At 49.5% G+C, this 13,853-nt stretch overlaps 1 protein-coding gene across 2 annotated transcripts in view; it reads right to left on the bottom strand.

Moving 5' to 3' along the window:
* Positions 1–3,546: 3,546 nt before the first annotated feature.
* Positions 3,547–13,853, bottom strand: part of FEZ1 (fasciculation and elongation protein zeta 1) — a 40,388-nt gene continuing 30,081 nt past the window's right edge. The window contains exons 6-10 of one of the 2 annotated variants that reach the window (XM_079930416.1): positions 13,033–13,304; positions 11,916–11,996; positions 10,204–10,279; positions 6,286–6,351; positions 3,547–3,882 (exon numbers count right to left, since the gene is read on the bottom strand). In XM_079930416.1, coding sequence (XP_079786542.1) covers positions 3,866–3,882; positions 6,286–6,351; positions 10,204–10,279; positions 11,916–11,996; positions 13,033–13,304 — 512 coding nt within the window. In that variant the 3' untranslated portion in view covers positions 3,547–3,865. The remainder of the gene's footprint in view (positions 3,883–6,285; positions 6,352–10,203; positions 10,280–11,915; positions 11,997–13,032; positions 13,305–13,853) is intronic. The other variant, XM_079930417.1, reaches the window with a different exon arrangement.

Genomic DNA, 13,853 nt, shown 5'->3' on the forward strand with positions numbered 1-13,853 from the left:
AGAGAGAGATAAAGAGAGAGAGGAACTAGATGTGCGTGTGTCTCTGGGGTTTGTCAGACAAAGCTATTATCAAAATGCCAACCAGCTCCTGCCTGGCCAATTTGCATATTCCATGCTGTGCTCTTTGAAGCAGGATGAATATGCATGAGGGCTTGGGCCGGGGTGGGGGGGGGAGGGAGGGTGGAGCTGCGAGGCTGTGGGCTAAGGTGGCCCATTGTTCTTTTAAAAGAAAGGCAGTAATATGAAGCCAAGCACCTTCCTGGTAAGCAGAGTGGCCTCTGCGTCCCCTCTCTCATGAAGGGAGGAGGAGAGCAAAGCTCAGGCTCAGGCAGAAATCCTAAGGAGTCTCCTCTCATCCTCCCTGCGCCATCAAGAACGTGTCTCTTCTCCAAGAGCTGCATCTAATTACTCTCCCCTCCACGCATACTAACCGTGGGCGCTGGCCCGGGTGTCACCTCTCCTGGCTCCCTCCCGATTCACGCTTCTGCTGAAGGAGGGCTGGGACCCTGGGGTGCCCCCTGCTCCTGGCCTTTGGTGAGACCGGAAGCGCTCTTTGTGACGGGGCCGCTGGGGGAGTCCCTAGGACACAGTGATGCTCAAAGCCCCTGGAACGGACTCATCACGCCCGTTGGGACTTGGTTCATCATTCATACTAGAACACCCATTGGGTTGCCCCTTATGATTTTCCCCGTCTCTTCCCGGGCCTCTAGCTGAAGATAGTTATACTCCAGATATTATTCCAGTGAGCATGCAAAAGGTTTATTTCATTTTAAAAATCCAACTCATCCCATAAAACTTAGTATCCCAACATCCTTCCCTTTGGGTTTTCTTTTTTTTAAATTTGTTTATTTATTTATTTAGTTTTGTCTGCACTGGGTCTTTGTTGCAGCGCGCGGGCTTTTCTCTAGTTGCGGAGAGCGGGGGCTACACTTTGTTGTGGAGCACGGGCTCTAGGCACACAGGCTTCAGTAGTTGTGGCTCGTGGGCTCTGTAGTTGTGGCACACGGGCTTAGCTGCTCCATGGCATGTGGGATCTTCCTGGACCAGGGCTTGAACCCGTGTCCCTTGCGTTGGCAGGCGGATTCTTAACCACTGTGCCACCAGGGAAGTCCCTTTTTTTAAAAATTAATTAATTTATTTATTTATTTTCCTTTGGGTTTTCTTTCTGAGATACCACATCTGTCTCCCATCTTGAAGCAGAGATGCAAGGAAAGGGAATGTGGGGACATAGGATAGTTTGTTTCAATTCTACACAACCAAAGGCTGGCATCAGGCCCTACGGTGGCATTTCCTCACCAAGGCTGGATCAGATTAAGCTTCGCAAACCCACATGGAGGTCTTTAATTGATGCGGATGCACCTCAGTAAAGGAGCCTGCTGGCCGGACTAAGTCCTACCTGCCCAGGAGGGTGCCCTGCAGGCCCTGGCTCCCCGGTGGCCCTGGCTGAGTGCCTAGCTCAAGTCCCTAGGTCGACTTGAGCTTTGCCGTGGGGATTGACTGAAGTTTGAAGTATCCATCCACCCTGGGACTCTTCCTGGACGTCACAACAGTCCTGAGGGATGAAGACCAGAGTCGGGGGGAGAGACAGTGAGGTCACCTGTTAATCACACCATCCTTGCTTTCTGAGGGTTCAGTCTCCGAGAGTCAGGGCTCCAGCTTTTTACTGAAAGCTTAGTAAAGCGTCTCCAAACGTAACACAAACACCAATTACCTGGAAATCTCGTTAAAGTGCAGCTTCCAACGGTGGGGGCGGGGGGTTGCTGGGCGCTGGGCCTGAGTTTTGCGTTTCTAACAAGTTTCTACGCGTTGTCACTGCTGCTGGTCTGGGCCCCTCATGTTGAGTAGCAAGGACAGAGGAAAGGGTGATGCAAAACCTCGAGACATTGATTTACTATCCCCCTCGGCTCCCGATGTGGACAACAGGAGGGAAACGGCAGCCGCTACTCCCACCCCCCAGCCCACCCCCGTCCTGCTAGACTCACCTCCTCCGAGGTGGAGCATCTCCTTGGCACCTGAGGCTTATTTTTAACTGCCAGCAGCTTTGATTAGCTTGTCTCTGCTGCTTCAGACACCTGCTGGCAGGATAAATTGGGGGAAAGGAGTGGCTGACCCAGATCTGACAAATCCAAGGCAGGAAGGAAGGCTCTTGGGAATTCACTGCTCCCCCACCCCCCATAGCTGGCAAAGTGTGAATCGTGCTAAGGACCTCACCCTGCCAGTGGCCCTTTGCCCCTTGGCCATGGCACCCAAGAATGCAGAGCTGCAGGTGCCCCTTTTTGTCAAAGCTCTGGTACTTAGGTCCACATGCTGACCCCTGAGGATTTGCATTGGTACCTTGTGGTGTTTCCACCTTCCTATAGTGGCCGGGGCTCTGTCCACACAGAAGTCCTGCTCTGTGTAGATGCCTGAGTTTGAGCTGCAGGCACTGGGGTAGTTTCCCCCCCTCACCCCCAGGGAAGACTGCTACTGCTCTGCGGCACCGCTCCTAGAAAAGCAGAGGCCCAGGAAGTGAGAGGCAGGGCAACAAGGATGCCTTCTATTGTCACCTGTGTCGATCTGTGGCCTTCTGTGGAGTTGCCAGTGTGGTGAAGCACGGCTTTCCGTGTGGCACACAAACACCAAACTCCTAAGAGGGGGTGCAGATCTAACTGGATAAGAGGACGAGGTGCCAGTCTGACTCCACCACTTTGAGCATCTCTGCTTCTTGGTCTCCGCATCCTTCTATCAGGGCAATGCTACTATCTACGTAGGGCTGCTGAGATGCAAGATGATTTGTAGAGGTGACAAAGCTAGTGGCAGGTGCATAGCAAGTACTTGATAAAAGTTTTGTTTTAAGACAGGACTGTGGGAATCTGCAGAGTTAATATCATTCAAGCCAGAAGATGGAAGCCAAAACAGTTCAGGTCGTGGTGAAATCGAGCCCCCTCCGGATACGAGGACAGCTTTCACCTGCTGGCCCAAAGAGGCTGGCAACTGCCTGCCACCAATGCCGGGGACAGCACATGGGAGTCGAGGGCTGCAGGGAGGGCAAGGAGGGCACGCACGGCCAGAGGGTACCAGGGGTCGGTGGGAGCAGTCAGGAAAGCAGCCGGGACCCCCACGCTGGGAGAACCCAGCGGAGCTGATGCCCTCCAGCACCCGGGCCTCCTGGAGTCAACCCGGCCATCCCAACAGGAGGCTCCAGCTGCCCAGCCAATCCCCCCGAGCTTCACTTGCCATGCGCTAACTTCACAATCTCCTCTCTGACCAGTAGCTCCTCCAACTCAGCGTGCGGCTCCCTGTAAAACTGTCAAGCAGCTAGATCTTAGGCGTCTGCAGATGGCCTCGTCCTCCTGTCTGCGGCCTCGTCCTCCTGTCTGCAACCCCGCCACAGGGCATGGCATGCACACCCACCCCCGGCCCAGCCCTAAACACCGTGTTGGCTGCCACGGGCCACGAGCATCATGTGGTTGCAGCTACACCTCCTTTCTCTGGAGGTTTGTACCGGAGGGCCGAGGGACACCACACGCCAAAGCACATGAGGAATATTAATTAAATGAAGGTTTATTTCAAAATTAGTCTTAGGGTGGAAGCTGTTTTTGAGGGCTGGAGCCAGACTACACCATGAGTGGCGACAGCGTCTACCTCCCTCCGACACAGGCAGAGAGGAGGTGACGTCACCAGCCCTGCCCCTCGGTCATGCATCCAATGGTTACTAGGACTAGAAGCCAACAGCAGAGGACCCCGCGCATTTGCTCATGTTTAATCCAGGTTAAGCTATACACGTTTAAATACACGGCGGAGGCTACGTGGTGTCATGCAGTCCCTGCGGTGGGATGACTCTTGCTCAGTGACCTCCGCAGCAAGGCTGCTCCCAAGGGCAAGGTTAGGTAGGACAGAGCACTGGAAAGAGAAGAGGAGAGAAGGGATGTCAAAGCAAGTGTGTGGCCAGACCTGCCAGCCCGGGGTGTCCGTGGCCGAGAGCGGTCACGCCAGCCTCTCGCCTGCGTCCTGAGCAGAGAACTGCCCCCTTAGAACCAGGGAAGGATGGTGATCACGTGTCTTCCTTCCAGAAGGAGGAAGAGCCAGGGATAGGCGATTGTTCAGTGTAATGATTAACTGCATGGTCTCTGCTGCCCATTTGCTTGGGTTCACATCCTGGGTCTTGCTGTTACTAATTCTATGACCTTCGGGAAATAAGTTCTCCTACCTGTGCTTGTTTCTTCATGTATACAGTAGACTGTGCCTCTGCCTACCCCACAGGGTTGCTCAGAGGCAAATAGAAAGCGCTCAGTAAATGTTAACTAGTTTTATAAATTCACTGACATTTCAGTGGATCGTGAGGGGTAAAGTCTAGCTCTCGGGCTCCCGGACTTACAGAACCCATTTCTACACACCTCCTTTGAGTAATGGGATACTCTTTTAAAACCTTTAAGAGTCAGAAGTTCTTCCCAATGTTTAGCCTAAATTCATCCTGCAGAAATTTCATATTAATCTTTCTGAGCCTTATGGAAACAATACAGCTCAGAGGTTCTAAACTGAAGTCCACAAGCCTTTGGAAGCTGCGCCCAAGGTTGTGCCTGTGGAGCAAAACCTAATGAAAAACAGAATCTGGACAATGAATGACCATTGATGGAGAGTGTTACACAGTCAATGTTTGTGTCCCCCCAAGAATTCATGTTGAAGCCCTAACCCCCAGTGCAGCTGTCTTTGGAGATGGATCCTCTAAGGAGGGAGGGTTAAATGAAGTCATATGGGTGGGGCTCTGATCTGCCGGGATTAGTGTCCTTGTAAGAAGAAGCACCTGAGCGCTCTGGCACTCTCCCCACACACACAGAAGAAAGGCCATGTGAGAACATAGCGAGAAGGTAGCTGTTTACAAGCCAAGAAGAGAGCCCTCACTAGAAACCCACTTTACTGGCCCCTTGATCCTGGACTTCTACTCTCCAGAACTGCGAGAAAATAAATTTCTGTTGTTTAAGCCACCTGGTCTTCTGTTTTCGCAGCCTGAGCAGACTAATACAGATATTAATATCCCCCAAAGAAAGACAACCAGGTAATAGGTCTCTCAATGGAAGTTTACAACCACTGATAACCTAAAACTTATAAAAAATTTTGTGGACAATTGTACACTGAGCTCTCTGGCCCTGCCTGGTCTGGTCTGGTGTGGACGATCTGAATGTGATCAGTCCTCTAGCTCTACTGGGCAACAGGAAATACAAAAGGTTGAAGGACGTATTAAATGAAACCATGAGGACACAACTACTGAGGAAAGGCCGGAATGAGGAAATGCTATGGGGCAAATAACCTGGTTTCTCTAAGAAATAAAATACAAAGAATGAGAGAGAGGAGGGAAAGGGGAACCTATATATATTAAAAGAGATTTAAGAGATACATTATGCAATTGTAATATATGGACCTTCTTTGGATCCTGATTCAAACAAATAACCTGAAAAAAATTTATAGGAAAATCAGGGAAACCTGAACACTGGTTGGGTAATCAAAGATACTTTTTTTTTTTTTTTTTGGCCATGCCATGAGTCATGTGGGATCTTAGTTCGACCAGGGATCAAACCTGAGCCCCCTGCAGTGGAAGTGTGGAATCTTAACCACTGGCCGGCCAGGGAAGTCCCTCAAAGATACTTTTACATTTTTTATTTTTCTAGTTGTGATCATGATATTGTGGTTATATCTTAGGAATGTACATTGAAATATCCATGGATGAAAAATATATATAGTGGTTGGTATTTGCTTCAAAATAACATGGAAGAGAGAAGTGATATAAATGAAAACTAGATTGGCCAGGAGTTAATAATTGTTAAAGCTGGATGTTAAGTACCTGGCAGTTCATCATACCGTTCACTCTACTTTTATATATATTAAAAATTTTCATAATAAAAGATGAAACAAAAAAGTTATGAAAGGATGTAGCTAATCATGACTCTAGTTTGCTGCCTTTCAAGTAGTTGAAACTGTTAAAGGTATCCTCTGGCTTTGTTTTTGCCAACTAAATAGCCCAAACCGCAGAGAACTTTCACAATAAGTCTTTTGTTGGTTGGGCTGCTTTTTGTGTGGAGTCACTCTGGTGACTCGGGGGTGATGGAATCTCCTCCTCAGGCCTCCTAGCAACATCCAAAGGCGAGGGCCTCCCCACAATTGTCCACTGAGTTCCCTGGCCCTGCCCGATCTGGCCTGGCGTGGATGCCCTGGGAGGGCTGCAGTGCGGGTTCCACGTGTCTAGCAGGAGTCCTGGCGGAGGGGGCCCTAGAGGATGCTTCTGCTCCCAGAGGCCTGGGCCGCTCTCACCTTTTAAAATGTAGTCCGTCAGCAAAGTGGGCACCTTCTCATTATCCTCCTTCATGGCAAAGAGAACTGGAGAAGGAGAGAGAAAGGAGCTAAGATGCATCAGGGCATAGGGCTCACCTCTGGGGCCAGACAACCCACCAACCCAAAGTGAGCGAGACAGAGACAAGGAAACAAGACATTCACTGAGTACTGAGCAAAGTCTAGAAGCCTCTGGCAAGAGTCAGCATTCAGCCTGCTGGGGCGGGGAGGGGGCTGCTGGGAAATCCATCAAAAGAGTCAGGGTCGGGGCTTCCCTGGTGGTGCAGTGGTTGAGAGTCTGCCTGCCGATGCAGGGGACACGGGTTCGTGCCCCGGTCCGGGAAGATCCCATATGCCGCGGAGTGGCTGGGCCCGTGAGCCATGGCCGCTGAGCCTGCGCGTCCGGAGCCTGTGCTCCGCAACGGGAGAGGCCACAACAGTGAGAGGCCCGCGTACCGCAAAAAAAAAAAAAAAAAAAAGTCAGGGTGGCCCTGTGGATGAGGTGACTTCTCTTTTATCCTTTACTTTTGGTGTGTGTGCTCATCTATAATTTCCACATCTCCTCCTAAGTATGTATCTTTAATGATCATAAAAATAAACAAAGCAATTTAAAAAAGGAATCAGCTTTCAGATGCAATCCAAATGTTAAGAATAACCGCTGTCACGTCACCGAACCACCGATAAATCTGTCCTTAAAGACATTCTATTCGTATAAACAGATATTATTAGCAGAGTTCTCACCTCCAGTTTATTAACTGCAAATGAATTTAATTTCACAAATATTTTCTACTCTATGCCCAGTACAGCACTAGAATTTGTGGAAATGCAAGCGTATTAATGACCCTCAAGGAGCTTACAGACTTCTTGTTGAAACAGGATATGACCTACACCTGAAGCAAACAATAGGGAAGTGAATAAAGCCTAAAGGCTTTTTATAAAAGATTTTAAAATAGATTTTTCTGTTATTAAACTAGGAAGCATCTTCTCATATTCACGATTCATGTTGTGGAAGTCAGCTTTGTAGAAAATCCTTCAAGGAAATACCTGGACCTTGCTTATACTATCAAAAAGTGAGGGCAGGGGTGGGCTATCCAACAATAGAGTCATTCATCAGTGGATGCCTTAAGTAAACTATGGTGTATGTAATATATACACGGTCTCATACAGCTTCATGAGAGATGAGAGCGATCTCTGTATACAAGACATACTTAAGAATGAAGAAAGAAGGCTGCAGAACTTTATGTATTAATTTTAAATGAGTAAATAATACATGCTAATATTCATAGAAAAATCTGGAAGAATGTGCATGAAACCGTAAAAAGCAGATACCTAGGAGTGTGAGACCCCGGGCGTTGTTCCCTTCTACGTGATATCTCTACAGTGTCCGGTTTTTTTCCATGAACATGTATTACTTTTGGCAAGTGGAAAAAACACTAAAGATCAGCTGACCCTGATAGCTGGGGTCAGGAGGCAACCATTACAATGGAGGGACCCCCCAGTCCATTCCTAGGTCCTGTTTTCCATTGATTACCTGGCCTCGTTGCAAGTCAGGGTCATGGAACTTGACTCCAAAGCTCAGGAGTGGGTGAGGAACAGAGCCTGATGGTGGCATGAGTCTGTGGCCAACTCCAGAAAAAGACTGGACCTCAGGCCATCCAGGCAATGTTTTCTTTTATTTCTTCCGTATTTTTAGACATGGATTCATTTCGATGTAATAGGCTGAAAATACTTTGCAACTGAGCACGAGCAGACTAAATGCTGCCCACCAAGAAGATAGGCGTAAAAATACAATAATTGCACTCAGTCAATATGTGACTAAGGTGATCTCCAAAATCCAAAATTTATATAAATTGCCCAGTCCCCGGAGCCAGTCTTTGGCCTATATTCTTTTTTTTTTTTTTTGCGGTACGCGGGCCTCTCACTGTTGTGGCCTCTCCCGTTGCGGAGCACAGGCTCCAGACGCGCAGGCTCAGCGACCAAGGCTCACAGGTGCAGCCGCTCCGCGGCATGTGGGATCTTCCCGGACCGGGTCACGAACCCGCGTCCCCTGCATTGGCAGGCAGACTCTCCACCACTGCGCCACCAGGGAAGCCCTGGCCTACATTTTTGACTCAGGAGTTGGGGAAAGAGGAGTTGTTATTCACGAACCCATACGGGGATGTGCCCAAAAAGAGAGCTTTCATAATCTACAGGAGAATTGGTATTCAGGAAAGTTGGCAGTTTTATTTTTAAAGGGATAAAATATTGGAATGTCGTATGTCCATATGACAGAAGAGAGAGCCATAAAAAGGATGTTAACCAAATGTTAACTGATGTGACTGAGATCATGATATGAAATTTTATAGCCAGTATAATCCCAACCATATGGAAAAGGCATAAAATACTATGGCTGAAAAACACCATACAGTAACCACAGTGAAGGGGACAAGAAGTTACTTATTTTCTTTTGTTCACATTTCTATGTTTCCAAAGTATTCTAACTGATGGATATACTCTAGCCCTAACTTTTAAAATGAACTTGAAATGTGTAAACAAACCCAGTGTTTCTTAATTAAAATGAAAGGATTTCACACTGAATTCCTGAATAGGTATCTGTAATCAATTTATAGCTCTTCCTTTTTTAAAAAGAGCATGATAGAAAAAAAAAAGAGCACGATAGAGTACTCTACATATATCAACCTTCATAATTTGTCCAAATTATTTTCCAAATGCTTACTCCTTGTGAAAATACAAACACCTATAAATGTCAGCTGGTTTCTATCTGCTTCCGTTAAAAAAAAATCTTTGTGCATATGTATGCAAATAAAGGCGCTCCAAATGAGTTTAGAGGAAGCCGATGCACTTTGAATTTAAAATTCCAGATTCTCAAGGCCGCAGTATCTATTGATGTAGGCAAGATTTCCGTTTACCAGAACCTCCTGCTTTAGTTCTCCAAAACGATAAAAATGAAAACCGTTTGGGCACTTTTAGCGCTGGGCCCAGGAGGTATCTATCTTCCTCAGCCAAACAGCTGAAGCTCCTCTTCCCATTCCCTAGGGTGTCAAATAGCCCTGCAGGGGTCCATTCCTGCTGAGGAAGCAGCACAGCAACGGGCTGTGGGCTGCGCAGCCCGGTTAGTGTGTCACTCAATGCAGTGCACGGTTGCCAGGGAGATGGACGGTCTCGTGATTCACTGAGCCCGTCCCCACATCTCAGCCTAGGATTTTTCTCTTCCTAAAAGAATCAAGCTGACACTGAGGGCTGACACCACGTGCCCCCCGGCCCTTTGCGGGTTGTAGTGTTTGATGTCTATAAAGAGATTTTGCCTCCAAAAGGCTCTTTATCACAGGCTGTTTTCTCCCATAGCTCAGAATGTTTCTTAATATTACTTAACACTAGAGTCAGAGTGGAAGAGAGGAAGCAGTCATTGCCTGGAAGGAAAACCAGACTCTATTCTCTCTAATCAGCCTTACCCCACTCAAGAAACCTTGCTTCTCAGTAAATACAGCCAGTCCCTTAGAAGGAGCTCCCTGCCTTGGGGACGCGAGGCAACCTCAAGCTTCAGAAGAGAGAAACGGCAAGGCAGAGAGTGCACAGCCTTGAGACCTGTGGATGAACCACAGAGAGCCCCTGCACACCACTACCACCCTGCCACCGCCCCAGCCTCTTCCACCAGCTCCTTTTCTCTGGCAAGTCTCTTCCCTTACAGGAACCGGGAAAAGACGAGGCAGCTCTGGGTATCGCTGCAGAACTCTTTAATTGTACCCCGTGCCGGGGACGTGATGCAACGGTGTGGAGCACATTTTGACCCATAGAAACTGCTTTGGGGACAGCTCCGGACTGAGATACCACGGGTGCAACTCACAGGGTGGGAGGGAGGGAAATGAGCCCCTGGTCTCGCTGCGAATGGGAGGAACTCACTGTTTGTCAGCATCTGGAGATCTTCCACCGACGGGGGCGAGGCCTTCTTCTCGTAAGGGATGACCGTGTTCAGGTACTAGAAGACAAGCAGGGTGTGCAGCATGTGAGACAGAAGTCCGGCCCCCGGGGGCTGAGATACGGTTGACAGCTTGCATGGGGATTGGACTTTTCTCTAAAAAACACACTCCGTCAAATTTGACGTTCTCGACAACACCCATGATGATGTGAAGGACTTTTTCCTCATTTTTGGAAAATGTCTCTTTAAAAGTAAGACTTTACCATATTAGCCAGGCAAAATGTCCTTCCACTCCAACGGATATATTCTGACACTAGAAACTTTTTGATTATTTAGGAATCCTGGTGAGCTTTTTCTCCTCCAGGCTGAAAGCAGACAACATTCTAAGGGGGTGGGGGGTGATATTTTCTTATCTTCTGCAGTGCAACTTGAGAATGAATGGTTTCTCTTCTGTCAAAATGACTGGTGAGAAAACCTCAACCCTGCCCTGGGTCTGGGATGTTGGGTTTGCTCCCTCTGCTGGAGATGAGGTGCTCCTACAACAAAATCATCTTAGGGTCCAGTGGGATATCAAAGAACACCGGCCAGAGAGACCTGGAAGGTTCTGAGGGAGCCTGGGCGTTGTGAGTGAGAAGAGCTCTAGACCAGGAGGCCTGTGTTTCAGTCCTGGCCCTGCCACTAGCAGCGTGGCCTTGGGGAAACGCCTAATCTCTCTGGGCCTTAGTTCTCACTGCTGTGAACTCAGGGGAGTGAGTTAGATGTTCCTAAAATCTCTTCCCAGGCTGTAGTTCCAGAATTCTAACACTTAGGATTCAGCTACAAATATGTCTAAAACATACACAGTTTTTGTGCCCAATCTCAAAGGTGTCTAGTGACAAACTGGCCTTCTCTGTTAGACTATTATGCATTGCATGAGGGCTGGACCAGGGTTTCCTCATCTCTGTACTGCCCTGAGCAACAGAGCCTAGCACATGGCAGGCACCTGAGAGCCAGAAATGCAAGCCACTTCTCAGGTGAGAAGTGATTGACTAAACGGAGCTCAACGGGAGACCCCCGCAGCGCGGGTTACAGTCAACAGGGCAGCTGAAGTGAAGAGGCAGTCTTGGTGGGATTGGCTCACCTGGTGGCCCAGTGTGGCGGAGGTAATGAAGCTCTTGGATGGGATCTTTCATGAAGTGGATTCCCCTTTAATGCATTTTGTTCTGAAAACAACTGAACTCATAGGTCTACAAGTAGTGTTGAGGTTTTTTTTTTTTTTTTTTTTTTTTTGCGGCACGCGGGCCTCTCACTGTTGTGGCCTCTCCCATTGTGGAGCACAGGCTCCGGACGCGCAGGCTCAGCGGCCATGGCTCACGGGCCCAGCCGCTCCACGGCATGTGGGATCCTCCCGGACCGGGGAACGAACCCGCCTCCCCTGCATCGGCAGGCGGACTCTCAACCACTGCGCCACCAGGGAAGCCCTAGTGTTGAGTTTTAAGTTTTATCCAGGCCCTCTCATATTAAAGCTCAAAAAACTTTGCCTTTAAAAAGACACTTTCTGTTCCTCCTTAGAATGGAAGAAATTGTTAGGACATTTCCCCCTGCAACCTGGCCCCGTGCAGGGATAATTCTAGTGAATCAGCATCCCCTGCTCTGTTGGAGAGACCAAGTTGCAAGAATCTGGGAAGGAAGCTGGGAGCAGGGAGATGGGTTGTACCTGCTTGTCAGTTCCTGAGGGGCCAAAGGTCTGGCGGATGCCGCTCTGCAGGATGTTGGAGATGCCTTCCATGCTGAAGCGCTGGGGGGGGGGGACAACGAGACTCAGAAGGGCAAGTGCTTCCTGCTCATATTCATTGCCCCAGGGACACCTGTGTCCTCCCTAAGCTACCTGGACCCGTCAGCTTCCACACTGTCCCAGATCCGGACCCCGATTCTGCGACTAGAAAGCAAAGGTAAGACCTGGGCTAAGAGACAGGCCAAAATTTCAGCCTGAGCTTTGCAAGAAGCAATAGCAGAGTCTCAAAGACTCTTATCTGAGTAAGTGCCTCGGGCGATGAGACCCCACCCCCCACCCCCCACCCCCCACCCCCCACCACCCCCCCCCCCCCCCCCCCCGCACTCCTGGGTTTCCTCATTTCAGCCTCCATTGTGTGCACAGAAAAATAAAGCGGCAGAGGGAAACTTGGACAGATGAGGATGAAAATGTCTCAGGGAAGAAAAAAAAATGCCCAGCCATTGGGAAGGGCAGGTGTAAAACGACTGTCCTCATCTGGAAAGATTTTTCCAAAATGCATCTGCCCGGGCCCAATTCAGTAGGTCTGAGAGGGAGCCCAGGAAAAGGTATTTTGAAAAAGCTCCTTAGCTGATTCTGCTGAGCTTCCCTGATGGAGAACCACTGGTTAGAAGAATCTGGTCAATATCACTAGGCGTCATAATGTTCCATCCGGAAACACTCTATGGACATCCTAAAGAGATGAGTCAGGACCCTAAGCTGTGCTGGTAGCAGGCTCGTCCCAGGGCACAACTCCTTTCAATCCTAAATGCTTTCACCCCACTTTTTCAGATCTAGCTTAAGAGAGCACACGCCATAGTCACTTATTTTCCAGTGTTACATCCTGTCTCCTCCAGTTAGACCGGGCGTCCTCTAGGGGGGCAGAGGACACGGGTGGGCTCTTCTCCCTCTCGTGGCCCTGCTGTCTGCCAGGGTGTCCTTGCTCATTGTCACGGCTTAGGACAGGTCTGTCTGGGGTCACGGCAGGGCTGGTCCCGGGACCTGCAACGGGGAGCCCGGAGGCGTGGGTGTGCTTTGTCCTCGTGCCGGGCTGTCCTCTTACCTTGAGTGGCATCTGGCTTCCCTTCTCTATCCGGCTGCTCTGCAAGCTCAGCCCTTTCTCTTTCCGCCTCTTCTTCATCAGTTCTCGCTGCTCCTTCTGCTTGTTCTGCACCTCGATGAGCACGGTGATGAAGGAGTTCTTCACTTCCTTCTCGAACTCCAGCTCGTCCCGGCGGGCCAGCTGCTGCACCAGCTCCTCTGAAAAGTCTCGGATGGCGCCCTCCACCTGGTCCAGCAGCTCTGTCAGCTCAGACCCAGACATGTGCCTCAGTCCTGCAGGGGTAGACCATCCTGCAGGGTCACTGCATCAAGCCCAGCCCACTGGAGAGGCTCCCGGGGCCCTGGTCGCCTGACAGGTCTGGAGGAGACCCCCTGGCCCCAGACAGTTCCTCAAAGGGCCATGACAGACCTTCACAATTTAGAGGCGTGCCAGCAGGGAGAGCCAGTTATCGACTGAGGAAGAGAACATCATCTCGGGGAAATGAAGGAGGGAGGAAAAACAGCCCCCAAGGACTGTGGACTCTGTGGACTCTGTCCACAAAAACGTATGTGGGCAGACATGTGGTTTTTGATCCCTTGTTCCATCTCCCTATTTCTCCTCTGTCTCTGTAATATTCCTCATGTGAAATGGGTCAAGAATTGGGGGGAAAAAACATGATGAAGGGGTTTGGCGTCCGTGCTGAGGAACAATAGAGAGGTGGTGTTTATTCCCAAAACCTGATCAAGACACAGCCGGCAGCAAAATAAACAGAGCGAACTGAGGCCTTCTTTACACCTACCGTCCTGTGTCGCGGTGCACGTGCCCAAAAATACGTGAAACAT

Source organism: Stenella coeruleoalba (assembly GCF_951394435.1).
Source record: "Stenella coeruleoalba genome assembly, chromosome: 8".
In the NCBI taxonomy this organism is placed as follows: domain Eukaryota; kingdom Metazoa; phylum Chordata; class Mammalia; order Artiodactyla; family Delphinidae; genus Stenella; species Stenella coeruleoalba.